The 13232-nt window shown below is 54.5% G+C and overlaps 1 protein-coding gene and 1 long non-coding RNA gene across 2 annotated transcripts in view; one reads left to right on the top strand and one right to left on the bottom strand.

Moving 5' to 3' along the window:
- The window catches only part of LOC129051947 (uncharacterized), a 14223-nt gene extending 11345 nt beyond the window's left edge, over positions 1–2878 (top strand). Inside the window, exon 3 of the long non-coding RNA XR_008516526.2 lies at positions 379–2878. This is a non-coding gene — a long non-coding RNA (uncharacterized LOC129051947). The remainder of the gene's footprint in view (positions 1–378) is intronic.
- TBCB (tubulin folding cofactor B) lies at positions 2767–13232 on the bottom strand. The gene is made up of 6 exons (XM_024236794.3): positions 13047–13232; positions 12539–12682; positions 7915–8011; positions 6993–7184; positions 3189–3261; positions 2767–3044 (listed from the first exon to the last, which is right to left on the bottom strand). The coding sequence occupies exons 1-6, from the start codon at positions 13158–13160 to the stop codon at positions 2930–2932; spliced, it is 735 nt and encodes a 244-aa protein (XP_024092562.1). The 5' UTR covers positions 13161–13232; the 3' UTR covers positions 2767–2929.

The raw sequence follows: 13232 nt of genomic DNA, 5'->3' as shown, positions 1-13232 counted from the left end.
GAGACCAGCACTCGGAGAAAAGTTTCTTAGCAAGGCAAAGTTTACTTCTGCAGAAGCGTGCTGCCCAGACCTGTACCAAAAGCACACCTAATAAAGGAGAGCAGGGGTTTTTAACCCCCATTGGCTAGGGTTGGACCTCACAATCTAAGCTGATTCCGATTGCCTATTTCAAATAGAGGCGGGGTATGGGTTGCAGCGGCGGGGAGGGGCAGTTTCCCCGGTAAGGGCAGTTTCTGCAGGAAGGGCAGTTCATAGAGCAAAGGACAAGGAAGTTAGATTTTTGAAGAGGAACTCATTCTGTCTAACATTACCAACACTTTCGCTCCCGGGGCTCTGACATCTCGCCCGGCAAAAGAGATTTCTTTTTTTTTTTTTTAGATGGAAACGCCTCGTGCTTGAACAGGCTTGGGAGCGGACCAGGAGCCCGGGGAAAGGGACTAGTAGAGATGCAGGAAAGCAGGAGGACAGGAAGGAGGCCCAGCCGGCTCCAGCCACTAAAGGAGCTCGCTCGCCTCACTTCCACAGCGGCCAGAAAGTCAGCTTCGGCGCTTCCCCCGGGACGCTGGTTCCCCGCCTCGGATTAAGCTCGGCTGTCTGTACGGGACGCCCGCGCCTGCGCTGCACCGCCCTTCGCGGAGCGCGGAGCCAAATGCCTACATCCCACAATCCCCCGCAACGCCGGGAGGGGCGAGACCTCAGCTTCCAGCTCTGGGCAAGACCAGGCTAAGATTGTCGCGTAGTTTTCTGGGAAATGCCGTTCGCGTTCCAGGATGCTTATGCCACCTTTGAGACTACGCGACCCATAATGCACCAGGGGCGCAGCGTCTGAACGGTGCGCGGCTGCCCCCTCGTGGCAGATGGGCGGTGATTGCCGAGGCTAGGCACGCTGAGGTTGCGAGATCTGGGAGGCGAGCCTAAGTCCTGGGAACCCTTGGGAATTCCCTCCCAACCCCAAACTTTGGGCAGTAAAGGTGGAGTGTTGACGGGAAACGGTGAAAGACTTGCGGACAGGGCCCGCTGTGAGGATTAAAGGAAACCAGCCCAGTAACTGTTGGCTGTATATAATCCTTAATAATGTGACACGCCACGTGCTGGTGTCGGCATGGAGTCCCGCTGTGTCACCCAGGCTGGAGTGCAGTGGTGTGAACACAGCTTACTGCAGCTTCTACCTCCCAAGGCTCAAGTGATCCTACCACCTAGCCTTCCAAGTAGCTGGGACTACAGGTGTGTGCCACCACACCCGGCTAATTTTTGTTGTTGTTGTATTTTTTGTAGAGACAGGGTTTTTGCCATGTTGCCCAGGCTGGTCTTGAAGTCCTGAACTCAAGTGGTCTGCCTTCCTCGGTCTCCCGGAGTGCTGGGATTATGGGCATGAGCCACCATGCCTGGCTTTTTATTTTTCTTTTTTTTGAGATGGAGTCTCACTCTGTCGCCAGGCTGGAGTGAAGTGGCACGATCTCAGCTCACTGCAATCTCCACCTCCTGGGTTCAAGCCATTCTCCTGCCTCAGCCTCCTGAGTAGCTGGGATTACAGGCACGCGCCACCACACCCAGCTAATTTTTGTATTTTTAGTAGAGACAGGGTTTCACAATGTTGGCCAGGATGATCTCGATCTCCCGCCTCGGCCTCCCAAAATGCTCGGATTACAGGCGTGGGCCACCGTGCTCAGCCTCTTTTCTTTTTTTTTTGGTTTTGAGACAGGGTCTTGCTCTGTCATCCAGGCTGGAATGCAGTGGTGCCATAACTCACTGTAGCCTGATTCTCCCACCTCAGCCTCCCAAGTAGCTGGGGCTACAGGCATGCACCACCATACCTGACTCATTTTTTGTATTTTTGTAGAGATGAAGTTTTACCATGTTGTCCAGGCTGATCTCAAACTCCTGGGTTTAAGCAACCTGCCAGCTCGGCCTCCCAAAGTGCTGGGATTACAGGCATGAGCCACTGTGCCTGGCTGAGTTGTACATCATTTTTTTTTTTTTTTTGAGACGGAGTCTCGCTCTGTTGCCCAGGCTGGATTACAGTGGCGTGATCTCGGCTCACTGCAAGCTCTGCCTCCCGGGTTCACACCATTCTCCTGCCTCAGCCTCAAGTAGCTGGGACTACAGGTGCCCGCCATCATGCCCGGCTAATTTTTTTTTTTTGTATTTTTAGTAGAGAGGGGGTTTCACATTAGCCAGGATGGTCTCGATCTCCTGACCTCATGATCCGCCTGCCTCGGCCTCCCCAAGTGCTGGGATTACAGGCGTGAGCCACCGCATCTAGCCAGAGTTGTACATCTTTTTTTGTTTTGAGACAGTCTCGCTCTGTCACCCAGGCTGGAGTGCAGTGGCATGATCTCGGCTCACTGCAAGCTCTGCCTCCCGGGTTCTCGCCATTCTCCTGCCTCAGCCTCCCCAGCAGCTGGGACTACAGGCGCCCACCACCATGCCCGGCTAATTTTTTTGTATTTTTAGTAGAGACAGGGTTTCACTGTGTTAGCCAGGATGGTCTCGATCTCCTGACCTCGTGATCCACCCGCCCTGGCCTCCCAAAGTGCTGGGATTACAGGCGTGAGCCACCGCGCCCGGCTGGCTGTACATCATTTTTAAAGGCAAAGAATATCCCCTCCCTTCCCTTCCCCTTCTTCCTGGTAGCTACAGCAGATAAGGTGGGAATGATGAGAAGATGGGGGAACAGCAAGATATAAGGAGACGGAGGCTGGACCCTGATACAGAAGGGCCACTATTTACCCAGTGGGTCCCCAAATCATCAAGTCCTCTAAATACTTTCTGGGTTTCTAGTTAATTTAATGCATGAGTCTCAAAAATCAATGACAAAGGAAAAAATGAATAAAATTAAACTGGGGTCAAGAGAAAAGGGCCATGGGCACACACAGGAGGGGCAGTCAGTGGCTGAGTTAGGAGCTGAAGCAGGGGAATTCCTTAGGTGTCATATCTCATCCAACCCGTAGTCCTCCTCCGGGAAGTCCCCCACCGTCACGACTGCTGGCTTGACAAAGGCGCCATACTTGGCCTGGCATTCGAAGTAGCGTTTCCCATTCACACTGCAGGACAGGATGGGGGTGGGTGTGGTCAGAGGACCCTCACATGGCTCCACTCCAGATGCTGGCATGGGCAGCTCAGCAAGCAGCACGCATGGACTTACACACAAACGCACACACAGACACCTGAATGGGAATTCTTGGTACCTGCCATCATTTTTCCCCAGTGGCTCATCATAGCGGACACCAATCCAGTAGCCAGGCTTGAAATCTGTGAGACCTGCCAACAGAAGAGAAATCCCTGTGAAGCTTCTGGACATAGAAGAAATCCCCACGAAATTTCAGGATCACCCTGGATCCATGCCTGCCCATTGAGTAGAAGCCTGTCTTTGTGAAAACCATTTCTTGCTACCTCTATTGCTACCACTAGGACCACCTCCATCTCCTGCCCGGACTAATATGGTAGCTACTTCACTGGTGTCCCTGCTCCCAACCCTGTCCCCCATTCACTGGGTGAAGACACCAGCCAGTGAGGGCTTTGTAAAAACCTAAGGGGGATGGCACTGCTGCCCTGCCAGAGAGAGAGGCTTCAGAATAAATCCAACCTGCTGACAGCTTGATCTTGAACTTTCTGCCTCCATTACTGTGAGAAATAACTTTAAGTCACTCAGTGAGTGGTACTTTGTTAGCAAACTAATACACAACTCAGCGACAAAAGACAGCATCCCAATGAAAAACTGAGCAGAGGAATATACAAGGAACTCAAAGAACTCAACACCCATCCTGCAAAAAATAAAATCCCATTACAAAGTGGGCAACAGGAAGTTGAGGCTACGGTGAGCCACGATCATGGCCAAAGGACATGAACACACACTTCTCAAAAGATGACATACTGGCCGGGCATGGTGGCTCACTTTAGGAGTAATCCCAGCACTTTAGGAGGCCGAGGAGGGTGGATCACGAGGTCAGGAGATCGAGACCACCCTGGCTAACACAGTGAAACCCCGTCTCTACTAAAAATACAAAAAATTAGCCGGGTGTGGTGGCAGGTGCCTGTAGTCCCAGCTACTCGGGAGGCTGAGGCAGGAGAACCGTTTGAACCCGGGAGGCAGAGGTTGCAACGGGCGAGCTGAGATCATGCCACTGTATTCCAGCCTGGGCACAAAGTTAGACTACGTCTCAAAAGAAAAACAAAACAAAACAAAACCCCAACATACTGCTGGGCGCGGTGGCTCATGTTTGTAATCCTAGCACTTTGGGAGATCCACCAGCTCAGGTGGATCACTTGAGGCCAGGAGTTTGAGACCAGCCTGGCCAACATGGCAAAACCCTGTCTCTACTAAAAATACAGAAATCAGCCAGGTGTGGTGGCGCTCGCCTATAATCCCAGCTACTCGGGAGGCTGAGGCATGAGACTTGCTTGAACCAGGGAGGCAGAGGTTGCAGTGAGCTGAGAGCACCACTGCACTCCAGCCTGGGTGACAGAGTGAGACTGTGTGTCAAAAAACAAAAAACAAAAGGCAAAGGATCTGAACAGACATTTTTCCAAAGAAGATACACGAATGGCCATGAAAACATGCTCAACATCATTAGCCACCAAAGAAGCGCAAATCAAAACCATAATGATGTTCCACTTCACACCCAGTGGATGACTGTAAGCAAAAGACAGACTAAAGTGCTGGTGAGGATGAGGACAAAATGAGACCCTTGTGCACTGCTGGTGGGAATGAAAAATGCTGCAGCGGCTGTGGGAAGCAGTGTGGCAGGTCCTCAAAAGGTCAAGCACAGTGTTACCATGTGGCCAGGGATTCCATTCCTAGGCACAGAGAAATGAAAACAAATGTCCACATAAAAATGTATTTTTTATTTTTTGAGATAGAGTCTTGCATGGTCACCCAGGCTGGAGTGCAGTGGCATGATCTTGGCTCCCTGCAACCTCCGCCTCCCAGGTCAAGCAATTCTCCTGCCTCAGCCTTCCGGGTAGCTGGGATCACAGGCACCCGCCACCACGCCCAGTTAATTTTTGTACTTTTAGTAGAGATGGGGTTTCACCATGTTGGCCAGGCTGGTCTCAAAACTCCTGATCTCAGGTGATCTGCCCACCTTGGCCTCCCAAAGTGCTGGAATTACAGGCATGAGCCACCGTGCCCAGCCACACGGAAATTTATAAAAGAATGTTCAGCCCGAGCATGGTGGCTCACGCCTGTAATCCCAGCACTTTGGGAGGCTGAAGCAGGACGATCACTTGAGCGGGAGGAGTTTGAGACCAGCCTGGGCCACATGGCGAAATCCTGTCTCTACAAAAAAACCACAAAACTTTAGCCGGGGGTGGTGATGAGTACCTGTATTCCCAGCTACTCAGGAGGCCGAGGTGGGAGGATGGCTTGAGCCCAAGAGGTTAAGGCTGAAGTGGCCGAGATTGTGCCAATGCATTCCAGCCTGGGCGATAGCCAGATGCTGTCTCAAATTAGAAAAAAAAGAAGAAGAAGAAGAAGGTTCATAGCAGCATTATTCGTAATAGCCAAAAAGTGGAAATGACCCTAATGTCCACTAACTGGTGACTGGATACAATGTGGTCTATGTGCTCAATGCAGGACTATTTGACAACAGTGTGGCACTGACACAGGCGCGCCACGGCTGAAACTTGAAAGCATTCTGCTCAGTGGAAGCCGCCAGTCACAAAGGCCACAGACTGCATGATCCTATTCCTATGAAACATCCAGAATCGGCAAATTAGAGACAGAACGTAAATTAGTGGCTGCAGACGACTGGGGGATGGGTACACACAGGCATAAAGACGGAAATACCAGACAGTGGGGACGCCAGAAGCGGGAGGGTGGTGAGGGTTGAAAAATTATCTATTGGGTACGATGTTTACAATTTGGGTCATGGGTACACTAGAAGCCCTGTCCCCACCCACTAGCAGGCAACACACCCACGTAACAATACACACATGTACCCCCTGAATCTTTTTTTTTTTTTTTGAGACAGGGTCTCCCTCTGTCACCCAGGCTGCAGTGCAGTGATGCGATCGTAGCTCACTGCAGCCTCAACTCCCGGGCTCAAGCTATCCTCCCACCTCAGCCTCCTAAGTAGCTGGGGCACCTATAGATGCTCACCACCACAGCTGACTAAAGTCTCGTGGGATTTTCTTTTTGTAGAGACAGGGTCTCATTATGTTGCCCAGGCTGGTCTCAAATTCCCGGGTTCAAGTGATCCTCCTGTCTCAACCTCCCAAAGTGCTGGGATTACAGGTGTGAGCCACTGCACCCAGCCTTTTTTTTGAGACTGGGTCTTTCTCTGCTGCCCAGGCTGGGGTGTAATGACACAATCATAGCTCACTGTAACCTCCAACTCCCGGGCTCAAGCAAGCCTCCCACCTTGTTCTCCCAAAGTGCTGAGATTACAGGCGTGAGCCATCATGCCTAGCCTGTTCTTTTTAAAAAAATCCACACTGCTCTCCACTGTGACGCCGCCCTGCCCATGCCCCTGACTACACTTCTCCCCTCTCCTCCCGCTCCCCTTCCCCAGGTGGACCTCCTACGCTCTGCTCACCTGCGCCCGCTACTCCTTCTGGCGATAACTCTTCCTCCCTTTTCACCTTGCTGCTGCCTCCTTTCCTTCAGATGCTCCCAGCCTTCAGGTGCTTCCTCTGGGCTCACACAGCCCCCCGTGTTCCCTCACTCCTGCCCTGGTCACGCCGCCCGTTTCCCCACTGCGACTGGCACTGTGCTCCACGCTTCGAAGCGCACAGTCCACGTGACTCTGGCCTCTGCTTCCTCCCTCGCTGGACAGATCACTCCGCCTGTGCCTCCCACTTCCCTCCACAAATACTCTGGGCCATCAGTGTCGGCCGATGGTTCCGCCACCTCCAAGGACTGAGATCGTTTCGAGTACCCCCCACCCCGCGCCCCAAGGCAGAGCGTGATCTCCGAGGCTCCACTGCGCCCATAACGTTTCCTCCCGGCCTTGGAGCCCTAGAGCCCGGGACGGGGCCCGCGGGCCACGCACCTACATACATGACGGTGCCCCGGCGAGGGGATTGTCCCGCCGCCCGCACCTCACAGCGGCTGCCCACGGGGATGGAGCTGGCCTGGGCCTTCTCCTCGGCGAGGCGCTGGGCGGCCTCGGCCTCCTGCTGAGCCCGCTCCTCCTCGTTGTACCGGCCGAGCTTGCTGCGCTTCAGGAAAGAGCGGACCGTGTCTGTGGGCAGAGGGGGCTGGGGTCAGTTGGGGTGTCGGCTGGGCCTAACAGGATGACGCTCCACCCACGAGGGGCCCACGTTCACGGAGGAACTCTCTCTTCCAGGTGACAAAGGGCTGTCACCCAAGCCCCAGGTCTCCCATCACAGCCTTAGCCTCTCCTAGGACTCCTAGGCCCCCCACTCCCCCACAATCAGAAATGGAAGGGGTGCCGCCTGCACCCCTCACCACAGGACCCATGGTCTCAGACCCGTGGTCTCTCACCCCTTCAGCGCACATCTGCCTTCATCATCCGCCTTCCTCCTCCGCCTTCCTCCGGCCCTGAGGCCCACGGTCTCCCCCACACTCTGATCCGTCCCAGGTGCCCTCACTGACCGCCACCCTGTCCACTCGCATTCCATCTGTCCTGCCCTTCACACCCCGTCCGACCGCCCCATGCCCCCATCTGACTCTAACAACACCCACACCTACCCCTCAACTCCCTCCACTTTCCCAGCCCTCCCCCCACCACGTCTGACTGCCCACACCCCGACATCTCCCGGCCCTCATTCCCACCCCAGGCCCCCGTCTGTCCCCACTCCCAGCCTCACCCCTATATCCTCCCAAGCTCTCGGCGCCCCCTGCCTACACCACTGGCCTCCCTGCAGGGGCCCTGTCTACCCTGCCCGCCCTCACACCTGCACATACTCCCTCTGGCCGCCACGCGCCCCTCGACGCCCACCTGCCCATACCTTGCCTCTGGTCGTAGGCTTCTTGTGAGATCGTGTACTTCTCCACTTGGGACACGTCCTCATACTCACCAAGGCGGGCGCCGCTGTGGTCAATGACCTGTGTGAGGGGAGGGGCTCCGTGGGGATCAGGGTCTGGCCAGGGAGGCCTGGGTGCTGGGTGCAGGGACTTCAGTGTCTCCCATGTGGGAAAAACGTATCTCCCTCCCTCGCCTGTACTGCAGCCTTCTCTCCTCTCCTGAGCCCGGCGGAAGGGAGAAGTAGCTACGTACACTGGCCACCTCCCCTTCCTCACCCCCATCCAAGCTCCCAGAGGCTGCCTCTGTCCCCAGAAGTTCCCCGCTTGCTGGCATCAACATCACCAAGGGCCCCAAAGTCACAGAGTCCAACTGTCAGAGCTCAGGCCTTGCCCACAGCCCTGTGCACGGCGCATCTCCTCACTGGGCCTCTGGGACTCTCCCAAGCTGGCCCCAACCTCAGGCCCCAGAGCATCTCTTCCTGTTCTGCCCCCAGTATTCATTCATTCATTGGTTTCTGAGCTCCCAGGGGCCCAGCTGGGCCTCATGCTGGGGACTCAGTGTAAACACAGACACGCTCTGCCCTCAGGCTGTGCTCATTGTGCAGGGAGAAGGCCAACCACAAACAAAGGAACAGGTACCTATGAAACACCGGAGAATGGCTATGGAGAAAAACACGACAGGGAAGAGGCTTAAGGAGCATGGGAGGGCAGGCTTCCCAAAAGAGGGGATGTTTGAGCCAAGGCCGGAAGGATGAGCAAGAATGGCAGGTGCAGACGGCCAGAGGTAGAAATGTCCTTCACGCTCTGGGGTGGGTGGCATGGGTGGGGTGGAGTGAGCCAGAGGGAGAGTGGAAGACACAAGGGACTGCTGGAGACTTTGGGTTTTCGTTTTTTTTTGACGGAGTCTCGCTCTGTTGCCCAGGCTGGAGTGTGGTGGTGTGATCTCAGCTCACTGAAACCTCTGCCTCCCCCTAAGTTCAAGTGATTCTCCTGCCTCAGCCTCCCGGGCAGCTGAAACTACAGGCAGGCACCACCGCACCCGGCTAATTTTTGTATTTTTAAGTAGAGACGACGTTTCGCCATGCTGGTCAGGCTGGTCTAGAACTCCTGACCTCAAGTGATCTTCCCGCCTCAGCCTCCCAGTGTGCTGGATGGGATTACAGGCATGAGCCACCGCACCCGGCCTAGACTTTGGTTTTTATCTGGAGCGAAGTGCCACCAGGGCAGGGCTCTGAGCTAGGAGGGCCCTGGGCTGACTCAGGTGGTCCCAGGCTCCCTTTGGCTGAGATGGGGAGTGGGGAGGCCAGGGCGGAAGCTGCCGGGATGGCAAGGTTGGGGGAAGGATGGAGGCCGGACCAGGGTCAGGGAAGTTTTTGCAGGTGGAGCCGAGAGGATTTGAGAGAGTGGATGTGGGGGTGAGGGAGACAGCGGGCCCAAGGAACACCCTGAGGTGTTTGGCCTAAGCCACTGGGCTAACATGGCAAAATAGGAATGGCCTTTATCTCCGGATCAAGCGTCACTGAGAATTTCTCTTATGTTGAGAATTTTCACAAATTTGAAGTTCTGTTATTTTAAACAATGAATATGGGTGATATTTATAAAGAGAAAAAGAATTTTAGAAAACGTAAAAATTCCCCAGTGGCTCCACTCTGGAACACCTTCCTTGAGTGGCCTGGGAGGTCTGTGTGTACTGGAACCAGCCAGTATGAAACCTGCTCAAAGATGCCACTGCCTATGAGGTGCCTATGAACACCCGCACCCCTCAGCTTCAGCTGCCCAGGGTGGCCCAAAGGCTCAGTCCTGTGCACCCAGCAGAGGCCTGACCCACAGCTCCAGGCCTTGTCCCCTCATCAGGACTCTCACAGCAGCCCCTCCTGGTCTCCCTACTCTTCCTGTCCTCCACCATCTGTTCCCCACACACAGCCAGAGGGGGCCTGTGAACACCTGAGCCAGGTCAGGGTCCTCCCCAGCTTCCACACTGTTTGGCCACAGAAGTGGCCTGTCTTAATCCCCACCGTGCTCCCTCCCACCTCAGAGTGTTTGCTGGGCTGTGCCCCACTCCTAGGGCACTCCTTCCCCATCTTCAGTTAACTTTTTTTTTTTTTTTTAAAGATAGGATCTCGCTCTATCATCCAAACTGGAGTGCAGTGGTGTGATCTCGGCTCACTGCAACTTCCAGCCCCTGGGTTCAAGTGATCCTCCTGCCTCAGCCTCCTGAATAGCTAGGATTACAGGCATCTGCCACCACGCCCAGCTAATTTCTGTATTTTTAGTAGAGACAGGGTTTCACCGTCTCGAACTCCTGACCTTAAGTGATCTGCCCACCTCAGCCTCCCAAGGCGCTGGGATTACAGGCGTGAACCACCATGCCCGACCAATTCTTTTTATTCTTCTTGTCTCTGCTCCAGCAGCACCACCTCCCAGACGTCACTGATGCATCAGGTACCCCAGGATAGGGTCTCCCAGCTTCATGATCTCCTACACAACCCTTGTCTCCCCTGACCCTTCACATTCAGTCCTCTGGCCATTTAGCCAACATCTGCCTCATACACTAGAACTTCTCAGATGCAGTCATAATGAAACCCCTGGCACAACACAGATGGGCAATGAACAGTTAATCAACGAGAGAAAAAAGAAGCAGTTCTGTCTAGAGTCATGCAGACTGGGGCCAAAATGCTACTGACAGTTCATCCTTAAGAAAGTAGATTCTGGGCTGGGTGCGGTGGCTCATGCCTGTAATCCCAGCACTTTGGGAGGCCAAGGTGGGTGGATTACCTGAGGTCAGGAGTTCGAGACCAGCCTGACTAACATGGTGAAACCCCGTCTCTACTAAAAATACAAAAATTACCCTGGTGTAGTGGCACACGCCTGTAATCCCAGCTCCTCGGGAGGCTAAGGCAGGAGAATCGCTTGAAGCGGGGAGGCAGAGGTTGCAGTGAGCCGAGATCATGCCATTGCATGCCAGCCTGGGAGACAGAGCAAGACTCCGTCTCAAAAAAATAAATAAATAAAAATAAATAAATAAATAAACTCCACCCTGAAGCTAAGTTTTCTCTTCTGCAAAATGGGGATAATTACATTATCCTTGCAGTCTTACTTTATGGATTCAATTCATCATTCAACAATGATTCACAGGGCTGGGCACAGTGGCTCACGCCTGTAATTCCAGCACTTTGAGAGGCCGAGGTGGGCAGATCACTTGAGGTCAGGAGTTCAAGACCAGCCTGGCTGACATGGTGAAACCCCAACTCTACTTAAAATACAAAATTACAAATTAGCCAGGCGTGGTGGTGCACACCTGTAATCCCAGCTACTTGGGAGGCTGAGGTAGGAGAATAGCTTGAACCCAGAAGACAGAGGTTGCAGTGAGCTGAGATCACACCACTGCATTCCGGCCTGGGGAACAAGGGCAAAACTCTGTCTCGAACAAAACAAAACAAAACAAAAAACGATTCACAGACTATCCTCCCTGTCCCAGGCACTATTCCAAGTACTGGGGACACAGCAGTGAATTATAGTGATCAAAATTTCCGCCCTCAGGGCAGTCGAATCCAGGGAGGCAAAGAGTAAATAAACCAGACGAGAGAAATCCAGAGTGCGTCAGAGGAGAAATACTGGTAAACACAAAAATCTAAAATAAAGCAAAGAAGGGGAAAGGAATGAGGTAAACATTAACACTGAGGCCGGTGAAGGCTTCACTAGAATACTGACACTTTAAATTAAGACAGGAAAGAAGGGTGAGGCATGCAGGCATATAACAAAAGAACCATTCAGGCCCAGGATCCAGAGGCCGAGCTCACCTGGGCTGTGCAAGGAGCAATGTGGCTGCTACAGACTGAGTGAGGTGGGGAGGGAATAAGGACAGAAAGGGGCTAGGCTTGGTGGCTCACGCCTGTAATCCCAGCACTTTGGCAGGCCAAGGTGAGCTGATCACTTGAGGTCAGGAGTTCCAGACCAGCCTGGCCAACATGGGGAAAGCCCGTCTCTACTAAAAATTCAAAAATTAGCTGGGTGGGCGCCTGTAATCCCAGCTACTCGGGAGGCTGGGGCACAAGGATCACTTGAACCCAGGAGGTGAAGGTTGCAGTGAGCCCAGATAGTGCCACTGCACTCCACTCCAGATTGGGTGACAGAGTGAGACTCTGTCTCAAAACAAGACAGAAAGGATGTGCTGAGCGGATGCACAAAGAAATCCTCCGTGTTCTGGCTTCTCCCAAGCTGTCCAGCCTGGTTGCTCACCGTGACCTACCTCACATTCTAGGCCTCCGTACACCCTGCTCCCTCCTTTCTACCTCTTTCTCTTAAGTCATCCTTTCGTCATCCCTCAGCTCAGACATCCCTTCCTCCAGGAAGCCCTCTCTGATTCTCCCAGGTGGAGTCAGGCACCTCTTCTTGGTGGCCCCAGTCCCCTGGGATTTCCTGATTCCAGCCCAGACCACTCTAGGCTGTCCCTGTCTAATGATGGGTCTGTCTCTCGTCAGGCTGCACTGGGGGCTCCACGAAGGCAGGACCTATCTTGGGTATGACTGAGGGCAAAGCCCAGCAAGTGTCTGTTGAATAACCAAATGAAAGGTGGGGCGGGGAGTGTCCCAGGTAGAGAGTCCTCACGTGGATGCGGCAGCCATCATCTACAGGGTAGGAGCCCAGCAGTGCATCCTCCTGATCCAGCTTGCTGTAGAATTTGTCGTCAACTCCATACAGCTCCAGTTCCATGCAGGAAGCAGGGCTGCCCACCAGCAACTCCAGTTTACACTGCGAGGAGGAGGCAGGGTGAGGAGAAGGAGGCCAGAGGCCCCGCCCCTTGCATCAGTGACCATCGCCACGTCCCTGTTCCTCCAAAAGACCCCCCAGTCAGGACGCACGGGGCCGCAATCCAGCCCCTCGCTTCTTGCCCCCGCCCTCTGGACCGTCGGATTTTTCGCTTGACCCGGCCCTCGTCTCTGCACTCTCGAGTTCTCTCCGGACCCGCCCCGCCGCGACCCGGTCCCCAGCCTCCGCAGCCTGGGATCACCTCCGGGCCCGCCCAGTCGCTCCCCGGCCCCTCCCAGCCTCCCCCTTCCGGGAACCCCCCAATTTCTTCTCCCCGCCCCTCCGGACCCCGCCCCCATGGCCACACCTTGAACTCAGCGATGGTGAGGCTGCGGCTGTATCGCTTCTCGGAGCGGAAGGTGTTGAGGGAGCTGCTGATGAAAACGGTCACCGTGGGTGCCGACACCCCCGTCACCTCCATCTTGCCGCGCCCTGCCGAGGCCTGCAGCGCGGTCCAGCCCCCTCACACCCGCTCCGCAGCCGCCGCCACCGC

The sequence above is a fragment of the Pongo abelii genome, chromosome 20 (assembly GCF_028885655.2).
Source record: "Pongo abelii isolate AG06213 chromosome 20, NHGRI_mPonAbe1-v2.0_pri, whole genome shotgun sequence".
Classification (NCBI taxonomy): domain Eukaryota; kingdom Metazoa; phylum Chordata; class Mammalia; order Primates; family Hominidae; genus Pongo; species Pongo abelii.
Note: the sequence above shows the minus strand (reverse complement) of the source record. Positions and strands in the feature narration are given on the sequence as shown.